The following is a 19,085-nucleotide window of genomic DNA, read 5'->3' as shown; positions in this document are numbered from 1 at the left end:
ACATGTAAATAGGTTGCTGTGTATGTGAGGGGGTGTGTGGCGTGCAACCATTAGGCCTATGTCTTAAAGTGAAAACAAGGAAGAAAACCTCCTACACTATAACTGACCTGTCCTCCTTTTGTGGTGGGGGCTTTGGTCCACTTTCACTATGAGTGATTATGTTGAAAGGGGCCTATGTTATTTACTGTAACATGATGCAAGGGACTACCTGACTACACATAAATGAGAAAACATTGACCTTTACATTGTAAGCACTGTGTTTAGAAACCAGTGTTGCACTCAGGGGTATGAACAATACTCTGGCCCTGAGAGGGAAAGTAGAGTGCAGTGTGTTGCTGCAGGTCAGTCTTCCTGTGTTAAAGGTCTATGAAAGGTTAGTTTCCAATAGTGGAAAGTCACTGTGACATCCTCCACTATGACCCCAGAGGTGTGTGAACAAAATGCATTGAGTTCAACTTATTCAAATGAATTTGGTTTAACAGATGGAAATGCTTTATTTTTCTATTTGCACTTTATATTACACTTGAAAAACTATGACCACTGATTTCAACACATTTTACTGAAGCATTCATATAAAGCTAATAACGTTAGAGCTAGTTAAGCGCTATCTGGTATTCATTTAATTCATCCAGGTCTACTGTCTGATCCCAGAGTACATGACCACCGTCTCTTCCTCCATGTTGCTTCTCTGTCTTCTAGACCTGTTCTTCTTGTTGCTCAGATTCAGAGCTACATAATGGAGACTGTCTGCATCTTGGGCCTGTGATGAACAATTATAAAATGGAGGAAGAATATGACTACACGTTATTATTAAATCATTTTTATTATTTTTTTTTTTTTTTTACATAGTAATAGAAAATGTAATGAATTTTACTTACCCCTGTATCTGAATTAGAGACTGCTGGACTTGTCTGAGAGGCGGGTCCTGAAAAGAAAGAGAGAAAATATAAAGATACGACTACTCTTTCCATTACAGATACATCTGGTGATGTCAAAGAAGAGCAACTTCAATGGAGGACTTACCAGCTGCATACATCATTAGTTCATTTAATTTGGATATTTCTTACCTCTGCACTGCAGACACTTTCTCTTGTTCATCTTGTACATGATGTAACCAAGGAAAAGTATCAGGATAAATGAGAAACCCAATGCTGAGCTCAGGCAGTACACCAAGAGAAGAGGGTCTCCGTAATTGTCTGGAAAAACATTTTCTTATAAATATAAATAACTTGTACTGTATGTAGTTGGACAAAGTAAATTAAACAATAGATATAAACAAAACTGTAAAGACGTATCACTTACTACTAATCTCCAGCTTGGTCCCATTTCCGAACCGTATCTCCCCACATAAGGCCACAGCACAGTAGTAAGTCCCAGCATCAGAGAGGCTGAGGTTCCTCTTGGGGAGGTTGTAGACACAGCTCTGTGTAGGATATCCAGCCTCAGGGCTCTTCTCACACTGATCACTCGTGTCTCCATAGGTGTAAATGATTCCTGGACGGGATTCTCCTGAGCCTTGTCTAAACCAATAGACGCTGTGTTCTCCTGCACAGGTCTCATTGTGTATTGTACAGTTCAGAGTCACAGAGTCTCCTGGCTGGACTGACTCAGACACAGACTGCTGAGTAAGATGCTGGTTCCTGGACCCTGCATCTTTTACTCAATAAAACCAAGGTCCTAATGAACTTCTAATTACAAATGAAATTCACAATTTCCACATGCAAAGCCACTGAAACAGTAACATTCCGTATTAACTTCTGTGTTACTCACCTTTATGCATCAGAAATATACCATTTCCAAAGATCATGCCATCATAATCACGTGCAGCACAGTAATACATCCCCACATCCGATGGCTTGGCATTTGAAATGGTCAGCACAAAACTGTCTCCGTTCTTCTCTGCAGAAAACCGAGGGTTGTTGTCAAACTCCCCATAGAGCGTTGGATCTTTTGAGTCAAGGTAAAGAGATACTATCATCACTGGAGCTTGTCCTACTGTTAGTTTGAACCAGTTGTAGTAGTCTCCGCCAGTCCCAGAGATGAAGCATTTCAAATCAACAGTGTCCCCAGGGATGAAGGTCTTCAAAAGATCAGACTGAGTAATGATACCAATGGACAACACTGAAACAAATACATGTTTTATGTCAAAGTCTACACATCAGATTCCTGTGTTTACAGGTCCCGTAACATTATGTACCCTTATTCCACCAGAATTTTTAAAAATCTTGTCAACACAATGTCTTACCTGCTCTAAATAAAAGAGAGATTACGAGACACAGTTTTGTCATCGTCCTCTTCTGTGGATTGCATGTCCTTTTGTCGTCCTGTGTGTCAGATAAGAGTGAGAATCAAGAGGTTATGGGTGTCTTTTTATACATGACTGGAGAGATGGTCCACAGGCCTGATTGGCTGCTGTGACATTAGTAAAGACACGGAACAGGAAAGTTGAACCCTCCCCTCTGATCTTTTTCTATCCTCATGCTACATGAGTACACTTTCCATTTTCTTCAGAAAGCTATCGCCAGGGTAGTGATTGAAAGATATGGACACCAAATGCTTATACAGTATATTCTTGTCCACATTTCAGTTCCTGAATGTAAGTGTTTATGATAATATAGCTTGATTACGATTGGTAGGCTCCTATCTACACACTCATAGAAGTGTAATTTAATAAACATATCATTAACATTATTCATGTGTATGACAAATGCCTGTGAATGTCTTCCCAAGCAGTTGAAAACATTTCAAAGACTAAGTCATTGTGGTGGAGGGGGGGGGGGTTCTACTAAGATAACATATGGAATTGTTTTAAGATGGTCATACCATGGATCAGTTACCTATTAGATTTTGAACTTTAGAACCCTTTAGGTATCAAAAACAATCAAGTATTTGATAAAATATTGAATGTGGCCTTTACTGCTATAGTCTATTGAAGCTCATTGAATTACACATTTATGAATGGAGAAAAAAAGACATAAAAAAAAATCACAAGGAATAAGGTTTTGAGGTGTCTATCCTATATCTATGAGATATAAGAAAGCTTTAGGTTTTTTGGACATATATTTAACCCAGAAAGATATTAATCTCTCCAGAAATAAGTCTCTCACTGTCGCCGCCTGTTATAGACGCCCCTCAGCTCCCAGCGGTGCCCTGGACACCATATGTGAATTGATTGCCCCCCATCTATCTTCAGAGTTCGTTGTGTTTGGTGACCAAAACTAGGATATGCTTAACACCACGGAAGTCCTTCAATCTAAATCCATAAACATGGGCACCCTCATAGATATCATCCTGACCAACTTGCCCTCCAAATACACCTCTGCTGTTTTCAATCAGGATCTAAGCGATCACTGCCTCAATACCTGCATCCGCCATGGGTCCGCGGTCAAACGACCACCCCTCATCACTGTCAAACACTCCCTAAAACACTTCTGCGAGCAGGCCTTTCTAATCGACCTCGCTCGGGTGTCCTGGAAGGATATTGACCTCATCCTGTCAGTAGAGGATGCCTGGTCGTTCTTTAAAAGTAATTTCCTCACCATCTTAAATAAGCATGCCCCTTTCAAAAAATGTAGAACTAAGATCAGAGATAGCCCTTGGTTCACTCCAGACCTGAATGCCCTCGACCAGCACAAAAACATCCTGACTGCACTCAGAAACCAATACACACAGTCAGTTAGGAAAGCAAAGGCTAGCTTTATCAAACAGAAATTGGCATCCTGTAGCTCTAACTCCCAAAACTTTTGGGACACTGTAAAGTCTATTGAGAATAAGAGCACCTCCTCCCAGCTGCCCACTGCACTGAGGCTAGGAAACACTGTCACCACAGATAAATCCACGAAAATCGAGAATTTCAATAAGCAATTCTCGACAACTGGCCATGCTTTCCGCCAGGCTACCCCAACCCCGGCCAACAACTCCGCATCCCCTGCAGCTACTTGCCCTGCAGCTACTTGCCCAAGCCTCCCCAGCTTCTCCTTCCCAAAATCCAGATAGCAGACGTTCTGAAAGAGCTGCAAAACCTGGACCCGAACAAATCAGCTGGGATAGACAATTTGGACCCTCTCTTTCTAAAATTATCCACCGCCATTGTTGCAACCCCTATTACCAGTATGTTCAACCTCTCATTCGTATCGCCCGAGATCCCTAAAGATTGGAAAGCTTCTTCGGTCATCCCCCTCTTCAAAGGGGGTGACACTCTAGACCAGGGGTGTCAAAGTCAAATGGACGGAGGGCCAAATAAAAAAATCAGCTACAAGACGAGGGCCGGACTGTTCGAATGTTCATTGAAACATTTTTAAATGACGCATATAGTCTAGTGAACCTAATTGAACCTACTGAAAACCTAACAAATATATTACAATATGATCAGATAAATAAAGCAATATTTTCTTATGGCTCTGTCAGTAATCTTTAATTTTCAACAGACACAAAAGACAAATTTCCTTTATATAAATATCCCCATAACATGAACATTAAATGAAAGAAACCGGTATTCAAGGCACCATCAGTAGACTATATTTTCTATTTTAGCAAAAGTGGGCTAAATTTACTTCAAAGAAAAAACAATAATAGCAATTTTCTATCATCCACTCAACTGAAATATTTTTAAAATATAATTGGATTGAAATACAAAAAAATAAAGTGCAAAAATCTATTAATCAAAAACAACACTTTGTTTAAGGAGAAGTAACATGCAGTGAAAACAAATATTAAATTTTAACTTTTAAACTTGAACTGAGTAAAAACTCTAAATATGTGATTGCACAGTAATGTTCACTTGTTTGAGGTTGAGGGTGATACTTGGTGGTGTCCCATCTTTTCCACAAGTTCATCAATGTTCGGGGTAAGGCTCTGAGCTGAAGAAATCCTCAGAATTGAGTGGAGGTGTTCAGCAGTAAGTCGACTTCTGTGTGATGTTTTGTTCAGGTTCATCAAAGAAAACAGTTGTTCACACAGGTATGTGCTGCCAAACATAGACAACGTTTGAGCAGCCTGGATGCGCAGCTGGGGCATTGTGCCGGGGAGGAAACGGGCGAACTCCGCAGCACCCACTGCCGCATATTTTGCCCTCAGTGCATCATTGCATTGGAGGTCAATCAACTCCATTTGGAGGTTTGGTGGTGAGCTTTCCACGTCAACAGCAAATGGGTTACCGAGCAGTTCCAACCTGCTTTTTTGTGCTTCAAAGTCAGCAAATCGGCGTCGAAAGTCAGCGGCAAGCATACCTATTTTATCAGCCAACTGTGTGCTCGGGAACGCACTGGTAGAGAGCTTCTCTTTCATGGTCTGGCAGCTGGGAAAGTGGCTCAAATTTTCTTTCCGCATCTGCGTCTCCCACAGAGTCAGTTTGGTTTTAAATGCCTTCACTGTACTGTACATATCAGAGATGACACGATCCCGACCCTGCAGCTGCAAGTTTATTGCATTCAGATGACTCGTAATGTCACACAGAAAAGCCATTTCACACAGAAACATTTCGTCTCGGAGTTGTGTTGTGTCTTTCCCTTTGCTGTCCAAGAACAGACAAATCTCCTCACGAAGCTCGAAACATCTTTGAAGCACCTTTCCCTGGCTTAGCCATCGCACCTCTGTGTGATAAGGCAAATCACCATGCTCCGTTTCTAACTCCGTCAGAAATGCCTTGAACTGGCGGTGATTCAAACCTTTGGCTCTGATAAAGTTAACTGTGCGCGTGATGATGCTCATTACATGCTCCATTTTCAAGGCTTTACCGCACAACGCTTCCTGGTGTATGATACAATGATAAGCTGTCAGCTCACCTGTCGCGTTTTCCTCTTGCATCTTTTCCCGTATCTTCGCCACCAGTCCGCTCCTGTGTCCACACATCGCAGGTGCTCCGTCGGTTGTCAAACCCACGAGTTTTTCCCAAGGCAGCTCCATCTCATTTACACATCTTGACACCTCTTCATACAAATCATGCCCCGTAGTTGTGCCATGCATAGGACGTAAAGCCAAAAACTCCTCTGTCACGCTTAGGTTGGAGTCCACTCCGCGGATGAAAATTGACAACTGGGCAATGTCAGAAATGTCGGTGCTCTCATCCACAGCCAAGGAATATGCAATAAAATCTTTTCCCTTTTTCACAAGCTGCTCTTTTAGATTGATGGACAACTGGTCTACTCTCTCGGCAATGGTGTTTCTGCTCAGACTCACATTTAAAAAGAGTTGCCTTTTTTCTGGGCAAACTTCGTCACAAACTTTAATCATGCAGTTTTTGATGAAATCCCCCTCCGTAAATGGCCGGGCTGATTTAGCGATCTCTTCTGCCAAAATAAAACTGGCCTTGACAGCAGCCTGGCCTTGTGATTTGGCTTTTTTGAACAGAGCCTGTCGAGATTTGAGGCCTCGTTTTAATTCCTCTGCCTTTTGTAGCCTTTGTTCCATGTCCATATTCTTGTTTTTGTCCGCGTGTTTCGTTTCATAATGTCGTCTCAGATTATACTCTTTCAGTACCGCCACACTTTCTCCACACAGAAGACACACAGGTTTTCCAGCTACCTTCGTGAACATATACTCCGACTCCCACCTTGTTTGAAACCCCCGGTTCTCAGTATCCACCTTCCGTTTTGCCATTTTTGATGGGTATCTGAAAGTTAATTTTACTGTGATGCTGACGACTGCTGTGCCAATAAATATTGAAATGAAGCAGCCTACTGCTCGGTGCGTCACCTTTGCATTGTGGGAAATGTAGTATTGGTGCGTGTAAAAGATCTGCGGGCTGCCGGCTTGCTGCGGGCCGGTTCTAATAATAAATCAAGATCATCCCAGGGGCCGTAAAAAACCTTCTTGCGGGCCGGATGTGGCCCGCGGGCCTTGACTCTGACATATGTGCTCTAGACCCAAACTGTTATAGACCTATATCCATCCTGCTCTGCCTATCTAAATTATTCGACATCCAAGTGAACAAACAGATCACTTCGAATCCCACCGAACCTTCTCCGCTGTGCAATCTGGTTTTCGAGCTGGTCACGGGTGCAACCTCAGCCACGCTCAAGGTACTAAACGATATCATAACCGCCATTGATAAAAGACTGTCTAAGACCGTGGATTTATGCTCATAAGTTTTACTTGTTTTGGAAAACTAACTGAAGAGCCATATTTACCATTATTTATTAAGAAGTGGGTATGTTTGCAAAATAAGTTCACATGAGCTTTAAATTATTGAGTCAATTTAGCCTATTTGTCCTCTTTAAGCCGTCTACATCGTCCTGGCCAAGGCTTTCGACTCTGTCAATCAACAAAATCTTATCGGCAGACTCAACAGCCTTGGTTTCTCAAATGACTGCCTCGCCTGGTTCACCAACTATTCTCAGATAGAGTTCAGTGTGTCAAAACAGAAGGCCTGTTGTCCGGACCTCTGGGGGTACCACAGGGTTCAATTCTCGGGCCGAATCTTTTCTCTGTATGTATCAACGATATCGCTCTTGCTGAGGGTGATTCCTTTACCCACCTCTACGCAGATGACACCATTCTGTATACATCTGGCCCTTCTTTGGACACTGTGTTAACTTCTTACGGATCGTTGGGATGCTACCGTCCCACCTGGCCAACATCCCGTGAAATTGCAGAGGTCTAAATTCAAATGACATCATTTAAAAGCTTAACTTCTTGTTAATCCAGCCGCGTTGTGTGATTTCAAAAAGGCTTTACCGCGAAATCACACCATGTGCACACAAAAGCATTACATACAATTTCCAACCAAGCAGAGGCATAACGAAAGTCAGAAAATAAATAATTTACCTTTGAAGATCTTCATCTGGTTGCAATCACAAGGGTCCCAGCTTTATAACAAAATGGTCCTTTTGTTTGATAAAGTCCTTCGTTATGTCCCAAAGAAGTCTGTTTCATTGGCGCACTAGATTCAGTAATCCACCGGTTTCCTTCGTTCAAAATGCATACAAATGAATCCCGTAAGTTACCGATAAACTTCTTCCAAACATATCAAACAACATCCTTAGGTACCCTAATATGTAAATAAATGATTAAATTTAAGACGGAGAATACCGGAGACCATTACTGGAGATAAATAACAAAGTACGCGCACTCACCGGAAAGCGCAACAAACACTACAGCCAAAATGGGAGACACTTACTAAAACTACAAATTCTAGCTCATTTTTCCAAAAACAAGCCTGAAACTCTTTCTAAAGACTGTTGACATCTAGTGGAAACCATTGGAACTGCAATCTGGGAGGATTTCCTTTTATATTCCCATTGACAGCCATAGTAATCAAGGGTGAGCTGAAAAAATATTCTGGATGGATTGGCCTCGGTTTTTCGCCTGCAATATCAGTTCTGTTATATTTACAGACATTTATTTTATTTTTTAGAGTGTTTTCTATCCAATACTAGCAATTATATGCATATCCTAGCTTCTGGGCTTGAGTTACAGGCAGTTTACTTTGGGCACCTCATTCACCTCATTCGAATACTGCCCCCTAGCCCAAAGAAGTTAACAAACCTCCAAACGAGCTTCAATGCCATACAACACTCCTTCCGTGACATCCGACTGCTCTTAAACACTAGTAAAACTAAATGCATGCTCTTCAACCGATCGCCACCCGCCCGCCCGACTGGCATCACTACTCTGGACGGTTCTAACTTAGAATATGTGGACAACTACAAATACCTAGGTGTCTGGCTAGACTGTAAACTCTCCTTCCAGACTGATATTAAACATCTCAAATCCAAAATTAAATCTAGAATCGGCTTCCTATTTCACAACAAAGACTCCACTCAACATTACCCTCTTATAAAAAATTAAAAGACGGAAATACCTTATTTACATAAGTATTCAGACCCTTTGCAATGAGACTCTAAATTGAGCACAGGTGCATCCTGTTTCCATTGATCATCCTTGACATGTTTCTACAACTTGATTGGAGTCCACCTGTGGTAAATTCAAATGATTGAACATGATTTGAAAAGGCACACCACTGTCTATATCAGATTCCACAGTTGACAGTGCTTGTCAGAGCAAAAACCAAGCCATGAGGTTAAAGGAATTGTCCATAGGGCTCAGAGACAGGATTAAGTTGAGGCACCAAAACATTTCTGCAGCATTTAATTTCCCCAAGAACACAGTGGCCTCCATCATTCTTAAATGGAAGAAGTTTGGAACCATCAAGACCCTTCCTAGAGTTGGCCACCCAGCCAAACTGAGCAATCGGGGCGAGAAGGGACTTGGTCAGGGAGTTCACCAAGAACTCGATGGTCACTCTGACAGAGCGCTAGAGTTACTCTGTGCAGATGAGAGAACCCTCTAGAAGGACAACCTTGTACATCTATGCAGCAGTCCACCAATGAGGCCTTTATGGTAGAGTGGCCAGACAGAAGCCACTCCTCAGTAAAAGGCACATGACAGCCCGCTTGGAGTTTGCCAAAAGGCTCCAAAAGACTCTCAGACCATGAGAAACAAGATTCTCTGGTCCGATGAAACCAAGATTGAACTCTTTGGCCTGAATGCCAAGCGTCATATCTGGAGGAAACTTGTCACCATCCCTACGGTGAAGCATGGTGGTGGCAGCATCATGCTATTGGGATGTTTTTCAGCGGCAGGGACTGGGAGAGAGATCCTTGATGAAAACCTGCTCCAGAGCGCTCAGGACCTCAGACTTGGGCAAAGGTTCACCTTCTAACAGGACAAATACACAGCCAAGAAAAGGCAGGAGTGACTTCAGGACAAGTCTTTGAATCTCCTTGAGTGGCCCAGCCAGAGCCCAGATTTGAACCATATCGAACATTGACCTGAAAATAGTTTTGCAGCAAGGCTCCCCATCCAACCTGACAGTTTGAAATGATCTGCAAAGAAGAATGGGAGAATCTCCCAAAATACAAGCTGCCAAGCTGGTAGTGTCATACCCAAGAAGACTCGTTGCTGTAATTGTTGCCAAGCTGCTTCAACAAAGTACTGAGAAAAGGGTCTGAATACTTATGTAAATGTCATATTTTGCAACAACAACAAAAAATTACCTGCTTTTCTTGTCATTAAGGGGTATTGTTTGTTGATTGATAAGGGAAATATATATATCCATTTTAGAATAAAGCTGTAACGTAACAAAATGTGGGTAAAGTCAAGGGTTCTGAATACTTTCCAAAGGCACTGTATATAGACGTCTCCTTAATTATTGTATCCTCTCAATACTTTATCAAGTTATTGAAAGCATTCTAATATTTGTCAGACATCACGTGATAAAAGTCCATGTTTAGGGGACCTGCTTGGTTCTGGTCCCGGTTCTGACCGACCAACATTTTCACTTATAAATTGACCTGTAGACACTGTAGAACAAAATGTCTTGCATTGAGCAATAGCCCTGGTTCCCACGGACACAGTAGTATATTTTTGTGTGACTCTGAATTCTGAAACCACTTAAACATGGGATGTCCCTCCTACCATTTAATTCGCTCATCCGACTGTCAATCAACTCGTGGCTGAACCCTACATCACAGCGCAGCAGGAGAGAGTGGTTTCATCACTATAGCACATTAAGAGATCGATTTATGGTCGTTCATCTAAAAAATATATATATATATTTTAAACAAAAAACACTTTCTGTTTGTCATAGATGGACAAGACTAGTATGAGATGAAAGACAAGTTCCTAAAAAGTTCACTAAACATACAAATATGCATTTTACAGTTATAAGGAGGTTTAAATCTGTAGTTATGGGTTTTATCATTTAATTGTACAATATTTAAAAAGTGTTTTCAAGTCTCACTCATGCAGTTTTGTTGAATAGAAAATATGTAATGCAATTTTTTCATATTTGTACTGTGTACTTGAGCTTTGTCCTCAGAAGTGACTAAGCAATTTATAACCATTTTTTACCAGAATGGTGAAATTTGAATCTTTCTTGGAGTATGCAGCATTACTACTTATTCTTTATGCCCGTCTCATGATAAATTATTACTTTTGGGGATTTCATAGTTTATATTTTAGATTACATTTTAAGTTACATTTATTAAGAGGTTCAAGTGTTTTGTTAGCATTGATGAATATCATGACAACAACAGGTTGTGGTCTGCATATAAATGTAATGTGTGTATGATTCAGACAGAGGGTTTGTTGCAGAGGGTGAGTACGGAGACCTTGGTGGCATCCAAAATGGTACCTTGTTCTCTATATAGTGCACTACCCTTTACCAGAGGCATGTTTTTTGACCAGGGCCCATAGGGTGCCATTTCAGAAGCACACTTGTCATTTGGTTGATAACTGTTTTGTTATCTATAAGCAAACAGAGTGCATGGCCCTACCTCCCTGAAAATTGTGAAAACTATGGTCTGAAAGTGTTGGACCTGAGGGTTAGTTATCAACCTCCTCAGAATCACTCTGTCCAGCAGAAATAGTGACATTGAAAAAGTGACAAGGCTTATCACAGGCCTTAGAAACACAGTGAGAAAGTATCTGCATGCAAATCAAACAGCATTGGTAGCAAACCATAACAAACCCTTAAAGTCACAGTAACAGAGGAGGTGAGAACTCAAAAGTGCCTAAGAAAAAAAAAGTTCAAGCCAAATGTGCGAAGGCATGATGTCAGTGTGTTTAGTTGTTGAGTGGAAACGTTGGACCACAGAGATCTTTGTATGAGGTGTGTTTTTTCCATCCGTGTTCACGCCAGCGAGGTGACACTGACTACAGGCCGAGGATGTTGCGTCTGCAGTAAATGCATCAGATGAGAGTCTGCAGAGAGGATTGACACCTGCCTCTGTACGCTCAACATTAGAGCAGTAGGTCTATTGTTTATGGATGCATTCACTCTGCATGCAAATACATAATGGATGCGCAATGACTGAAGTAGACCTACAAGTGCTCAAAGTGTTCAAGATGTTGCATAGAACACATTCATAGTATTTTTGAACATAGGACACTAAAGTATGGTTATTGTACTAAAAAGATGATGGAGGTGTGCAGGTGTCCCAAACCCAAGGTGTCCAACATACAGTATCATTGTACATCATGCATTCAATTAAACTCAACCATATTATGATAACAACAGTAGATAAGTGTTTGTCTTTATTTGTACTCCACCCACATTGTGCACACATCTAGTCTAGAGCCTGGGGTAGTTTGGTTTTGGTAAGGTATTTATAGTCTGGCGGTATGGATGGAAAGAGATGTGGGGCCTTATTGAGAGAGAGAGAGAGAGAGAGAGAGAGAGAGAGAGAGAGAGACTAGCTAGCAACAAATGAATCAATAGCTGCATGTCATTTGAAATGTCTTTATTCTTTTGGAACTTCTGTGAGTGTAATATTTACTGTTCATTTTATTGTTTATTTCACTTTTGTTTATTATCTTCTTCACTTCACACAGGACAAGAACTTCAAGGTAACCTGTCTAAATGACTATCGCTGCTTGGTACATACATCTGTAGCATGCTTTGAAATGCTGGTCATGGCTCACATCATAGCACCCTCCAAGCTCATCCATAAAATAAATAATCTGGGATCAAACACCTCCCTCTGCAACTGGATCCTGCACTTCCTGATGGGCCGCCCCCAGGTGGTGTGGGTAGGCAACAAATGATATGCTCGCATTAGACTAAATCATGCATGAGCGCACCAGCTGTTCTGGATGACTGTTTGATCACGCTCTCCTTAGCCGATGTGAGAAAATCCTTTAAACATTCACAAGGTCGCAGGTCCAGACGAATTACCAAGACGCCAACTGAAAGCATGCGCTGACCAGCGGGCAAGTGTCTTCACTGATATTTTCAACCTCTCTCTGACCCAGTCTGTAATACCTACATTTTTTAAGCAGACCACCACAGTCCCTGTGCCCAAGAACAACAACTTTTTTTATTTTTCCTTTATTTAACTAGGCAAGTCAGTTAAGAACAAATTCTTATTTGCAATGACGGCCTAGGAGCTGCCTGTTCAGGGGCAGAACGACAGATTTGTACATTGTCAGCTCGGGGATATGAACTTGCAACCTTTCGGTTACGAGTCCAATGCTCTAACCACTAGGCTACCCTGTCACCCAAAGTAAGTAACTTGTCTAAACCTGTCTAAATAACTATCGCCTCATAGCACTCAAATCTGTAACCATGAAATGCTTTGAAAGGCTGGTCATGGCTCACATGAACACCATCATCCAAGACACCATGGACCCACTCCAATTTAAATCCCCCTCCAAAAGATGCACAGATGCACAGATGCCGCAATCTCTAATGTCCTCAACACTGTCTTTTCCCACCTGGAAAAGGCAGTGTCTTATGAGACACTGTCTTATGAGACAAGCATTTCGTAAAACCCCGCAATAACATCTGCTAAATACACTGCTCAAAAACACTTAAAAAACACAATGTAACTCCAAGTCAATCACACTTCTGTGAAATCAAACTGTCCACTTAGGAAGCAACACTGATTGACAATAAATTGCACATGCTGTTGTGCAAATGGAATAGACAACAGGTGGAAATTATAGGCAATTAGCAAGACCCCCCCCCAATAAAGGAGTGGTTCTGTAGGTGGTGACCACAGACCACTTCTCAGTTCCTATGCTTCCTGGCTGATGTTTTGGTCACTTTTGAATGCTGGCGGTGCTTTCACTCTAGTGGTAGCATGAGACGGAGTCTACAACCCACACAAGTGGCTCAGGTAGTGCAGCTCATCCAGGATGGAACATCAATGCGAGCTGTGGCAAGAAGGTTTGCTGTATCTGTCAGCGTAGTGTCCAGAGCATGGAGGCGCTACCAGGAGACAGGCCAGTACATCAGGAGACGTGGAGGAGGCCGTAGGAGGGCAACAACCCAGCAGCAGGACCGCTACCTCCGCCTTTGTGCAAGGAGGAGCAGGAGGAGCACTGCCAGAGCCCTGCAAAATGATCTCCAGCAGGCCAAAAATGTGCATGTGTCTGCTCAAACGGTCAGAAACAGACTCCATGAGGGTGGTATGAGGGCCCAACATCCACAGGTGGGGGTTGAGCTTACAGCCCAACACCGTGCAGGACGTTTGGCATTTGCCAGAGAACACCAAGATTGGCAAATTCGCCACTGGCGCCCTGTGCTCTTCACAGATGAAAGCAGGTTCACACTGAGAACATGTGATAGACGTGACAGAGTCTGGAGACGCCGTGGAGAACGTTCTGCTGCCTGCAACATCCTCCAGCATGACCGGTTTGGCGGTGGGTCAGTCATGGTGTGGGGTGGCATTTCTTTGGGGGGCCGCACAGCCCTCCATGTGCTCACCAGAGGTAGCCTGACTGCCATTAGGTACCGAGATGAGATCCTCAGACCCCTTGTGAGACCATGTGCTGGTGAGGTTGGCCCTGGGTTCCTCCTAATGCAAGACTATGCTAGACCTCATGTGGCTGGAGCGTGTCAGCAGTTCCTGCAAGAGGAAGGCATTGATGCTATGGACTGGCCCGCCCATTCCCCAGACCTGAATCCAATTGAGCACATCTGGGACATCATGTCTCGCTCCATCCACCAACGCCACGTTGCATCACAGACTGTCCAGGAGTTGACGGATGCTTTAGTCCAGGTCTGGGAGGAGATCCCTCAGGAGACCATCCGCCACCTCATCAGGAGCATGCCCAAGCATTGTAGGGACGTCATACAGGCACGTGGAAGCCACATACACTACTGAGCCTCATTACGACCCCTAGCCTGCTAGGCTCCAGAGCGGAGGGGAACCTACTGCAGGAGTTAGAAAGTTAAAGAGTTTGTCCCTGGGAGAGGGCTCTGAGAATAATATGATGGGCTAGTCACACTCAAAATTAAAGTGGAAAACCACACTACAGGCTGGAGTCATTTGGAGTCACTACTTTTAAGTCAAAGTTTGATCAGCCTGTAGTGTGGTTTTCCACTTTAATTTTGAGTGTGACTAGCCCATCATATTATTCTCAGAGCCCTCTCCCAGGGACAAACTCTTTAACTTTCTAACTCCTGCAGTAGGTTCCCCTCCGCTCTGGAGCATAGCAGGCTAGGGGTCGTAATTTTGTGTGTGACTCCAAATCCAGACCTCCATGGGTTGATAAATTTGATTTCCAGTGATAATTCTTGTACTAGGAACAGTGGGTTAACTGCCTGTTCAGAACAACAGATTTGTATCTCGTCAGCTCAGGGATTAGAACTTGCAACCATTTTGGTTTACAAGTTCAACGCTCTAACCACTAGGCTACCCTGCCACCCCATTTGACTTGACTACAGCTCAGTGTTCAACACCATAGCGCATCCAAGCTCATTACTAAGCTAAGGAGCCTGGGATTAAATACCTCCCTCTGCAACTCGATCCTGTACTTCCTGACAGGCTGCCACTAGGTGGTGAGGGTAGGCAACAACACATCCGCCGCACTGAACCTCAACACCGGGGCCCCTCAGGGGTGCATGATTTGTCCCCTCCTGTACTCCCTGTTGGCCCATGCCTGCGTGGCTGCGCACGACAAAGACACCATCATTAAGTATGCAGATGAAACAACAGTTGTAGACTTGATCACAGATTACGATGAGATAGGGAGGTCAGAGACCTGGCAGCGTGGTGTCAGGACAACAACCTCTCACTCAATGTCAGGAAGACAAGGGAGCTGATCGTGGACTATAGGAAACAAAGTGCAGAGCACGCCCCCATCCGCAACGACGGGGCTGTAGTGGAGCAGGTTGAGAGCTTCAAGTTCCTCATTGTCCACATCACTAAGGAATTATTATTTTCCACACACACCAACACAGTAATAAAGAGGGCAGAGCTCCCTGCCATCAGGCGATGTCAGACGAAGGCCTTTGTTCAAGACTCCACCCACCCAAGTCATACTGTTCTCTCTGCTATTGCACGGCAAGTGGTACCGATGCACCAAATCTTGAACCAAATCTTGAACCACAGCTTCTACCTCAAAGCAATAATACTGCTAAATAATTAGTTAAATATTTAACCAATAGCTACCCAGACTATTTGCTTGATGCTTTTTGTACTAACTCTTTTGACTCATCACACATGCTGTGATCACTGTTTATTATCAATCCTGTTGCCTAGTCACTTTATCCCTACCTATATGTACATATCTACTTCAATTACCTCGTATCCCTGCACATCGACTCAGTAGTGGTACCCCGTGTATATAGCCAAGTTATCACTACCCATTGTGTGTTTATTCCTTGTGTTAATATTTTTCTAAACAGTCTCTTTTTCTCTCTCTGCGTTGTTGGGAAGGTCCCGTAAGTAAGCTTTTCACTGTTTGTTTACATGTGACAAATACATTTGACTTGATTTTGATTTGATTTGCCAAGCAGAGACGCATCGGGTCCCATATTTACAGTCTTTGGAGTTGGATTTCAGCCAGACTAAAAATGTACTATATAAAAATGTCAACTCTGAGTTGGGCTGGGTTGCTATGGGCTCAGTATCATAGGCACTAGAGACTGGAATAGGATCATTCACTGTTTGTCCAATTATCAAACGAGAACTGGTCTTTAATAAAAGTTTAATTTCCCAAATAAATAACCAGCCGCATCAAGCCACTATTTAATGTCTTGGTACAATAACTCTGACTTGCTTTACAATGTCTTCTTTAAAAAAAATCTGCTCAAACTGTGGTAAACCAGACAACATTTTTTTTGATTCCTGTTAACACAGCCAATACAATCTCTTGTTTCAGTGTTCCCTCCTACATTGTATAAAGGCTATGTAAAGTGTCATCATTTAAAAGGTGGACCGTTGTCAGACCCTCATTCTATATAGTCCAATGACGTTACAATGATGATCAGACATTGGACAGTCTTTCTGTTTTTTTTTGCCAACTCTGGTAATACATTTTTATTTAGATCCTCTTTAAAGATCTACATATTATTGGCTTTTAGAATCCATTTGATTTAGTTTGTAGCAATTTTATTTTAGACGTTTTTCTATCTTTATCTTGGTCTTTGGTCTGTATTGTTTGTTTTCTTTGACAGTTTGTGCGTTAATAACCAAGGACATTGTTCAACCAAACCCAGTGATGGTTACTCACCATAGAGGTAGTGTGAATATCACTTGCTTTTGGCAAACTGATGTCAATACCAATGTCGCTTGGTTCAAGCAGACTCTTGGACAGAAACCCCTTCTCATGGCGTCGTCATTTTAAAGTGGCTAAGATATTTTTTACTTTAACAACTTTACCAAAGGACTTTACTGAGACTAAACATCTGAGTGTGAACAGAGGAGTTGACAGCTTTAACCTGACCATCCCCAAGACAGAGCCATGGGACTCAGCCACATACTACTGTGGTGCTATGAAAGTGGGCAAAGTCAAATTTGGAGAATGAACTGTTTTAATTGTCAAAATAACTTAACTTCCTTCTCTAATTCTGGATTTTAGGTTTGTACCATCAAATTAAAAATATACTTTAGAATTGGCTTATAAATGAATATACCAGGCCAATGCAATTTACACTATGATCTTACTCCGCCACGCTCTTCAGGTTCAGAGTCCAACAGCATGTCTGTGCTCCAGCAGCCTGTGTCTGAGTCAGGCCATCCAGGAGACTCTGTGACTCTGAACTGTACAATACACACTGAGACGTGTGCAGGAGAACACATTGTCTATTGGCTCAGACATGGCTCAGGAGAATCCCATCCAGGAATCATTTACACTCATGGAGACATGAGTGATCAGTGTGAGAAGAGCCCTGAGGCTGGGTCTCCTACACAGAGCTGTTTCTACAACCTCCCGTAGAGAAACCTCAGCCTGTCAAATGCTGGGACTTACTACTTACTATGATATTCCTCTTAGGATCAAGAAGACAATGACACACTGATGCCGGTCCATTACGCTGCTCTGAATGTCATCTACAAGAAGCCAAAGACCCAGAGACAGAGGAGCACCATGGAGAGAGACACTGTGTACTCTGGGCTGAGGTGCCAAAACATGGACTGAAACGCAGACTTTTCCTCCGTATAGACTTGCATTTCTTTCTCTGGGTTTTATGCTTATGTGTAACTTGTGGCTTTTCAGTGTAATTATTGTACAAAACAATGGCTTGTATTCTGTCATACTCCTATTTACATTGATAATGTTGTGTATTTTAGATCGAATCAAAATTAATCTGCTGTCGTATGTGGTATTGTGTGATTTGCATTCATATTTTCCTCTGTCCTTACATTTCCACAACAATTTACCCCACAGATTCAGTCTGCAACAACCATATGCGGCTTATGCTCAATATAACAAAGCTTTTCTAAAACTATTTTTAAGCTGTATCCTGTATCAGATCTCTGTGGTAATCTGACGGCCCAAAATTGATTAACCACTCATCTTAACTCATCGCAAACCCCCAGCCATGACCATCAGTCCTCACCACACACTGTCTTCATACATCTCAGTGCATCAAAACCACAAACATCCATGTCACTAAGAGCACAACTCACTGTCTTCATGAGAAAAGCCTGAACGAAAAATACATGTCATAGCTGAGTATATTACAGTTGATAATGTTGAAAAAAAATATCACAATGTGGACACTGTAACAGAGTAGTTTGAATAAATAATCTACCAACTGTGTATTTATTTTATGTGGACATTGAAGTATTGCAATTCTACTAAATTTCAATAGGGAGCAGCAGTAGACACGGAAGTCCTCATGACTGGATCAAAAATAGAGTTTCAAGAACTTTTAGAAGTTGTCAAAATGTTTAAAATGTTAGATTCTATGACAATGTAATATTTAAATGCTTACACATCAATTACAGGTTTTGAATCAATTTCAGCATCATGGAATAACATGCATCAAATGGGAGACAATCTATTTATTCAAGTCAACTCTCTCTAACGTGTTGTCCTCTTTTAGTTGTGTTGATAGCATGTCACTAACACTCACCCCCACACAGTGAACAGTTTCACAGGTACTTTGCAGTCTGCTGTAAGCACAAGATGAGGTCGTATCTACATTTTGGTGGGAGGGCCTGCTGGCTGCTGTAAGCACACGGGACCCTCCTACCTGCTCTCTGTGTCTCTATGTGGTTTTCAGCAGGATGTCTGTGGTGTCAATGTTGTTATCAATATCTTAACGTTTTGATCATGTTGCCGCTGACAGCTTACATACAAAGCAAAACAGCTACTTTTAAAAGAGACTCTATATATTTAGTTATCATATA

The 19,085-nt window shown here is 42.3% G+C and overlaps 1 protein-coding gene and 1 pseudogene across 1 annotated transcript; one reads left to right on the top strand and one right to left on the bottom strand.

Moving 5' to 3' along the window:
• Positions 1-634: 634 nt before the first annotated feature.
• On the bottom strand, positions 635-3,375 carry LOC139417502 (uncharacterized). Its single transcript, XM_071166768.1, has 7 exons — positions 3,363-3,375; positions 2,271-2,324; positions 1,771-2,121; positions 1,303-1,653; positions 1,068-1,196; positions 879-925; positions 635-760 (listed from the first exon to the last, which is right to left on the bottom strand). The coding sequence occupies exons 1-7, from the start codon at positions 3,373-3,375 to the stop codon at positions 635-637; spliced, it is 1,071 nt and encodes a 356-aa protein (XP_071022869.1).
• Positions 3,376-16,712: 13,337 nt separating this feature from the next.
• On the top strand, positions 16,713-17,712 carry LOC139417501 (immunoglobulin kappa chain variable 6-17-like; annotated as a pseudogene).
• Positions 17,713-19,085: the final 1,373 nt, after the last annotated feature.

This window comes from Oncorhynchus clarkii, chromosome 9, assembly GCF_045791955.1.
Source record: "Oncorhynchus clarkii lewisi isolate Uvic-CL-2024 chromosome 9, UVic_Ocla_1.0, whole genome shotgun sequence".
NCBI classification, from domain to species: Eukaryota; Metazoa; Chordata; class Actinopteri; order Salmoniformes; family Salmonidae; genus Oncorhynchus; species Oncorhynchus clarkii.
The sequence above is the reverse complement of the archived record's forward strand: the minus strand, read 5'-3'. Positions and strand labels throughout refer to the sequence as shown.

Bases quoted from the DNA above. Each gene is read 5' to 3' on its own strand.
- LOC139417502 (XM_071166768.1), bottom strand. The intron at 1,197-1,302 runs GTAAGTGATACG...ATGTTTTTCCAG, and splicing joins GACCAAGCTGGAGATTAGTA to ACAATTACGGAGACCCTCTT. The intron at 761-878 runs GTAAGTAAAATT...TGTTCATCACAG, and splicing joins TCTCTAATTCAGATACAGGG to GCCCAAGATGCAGACAGTCT.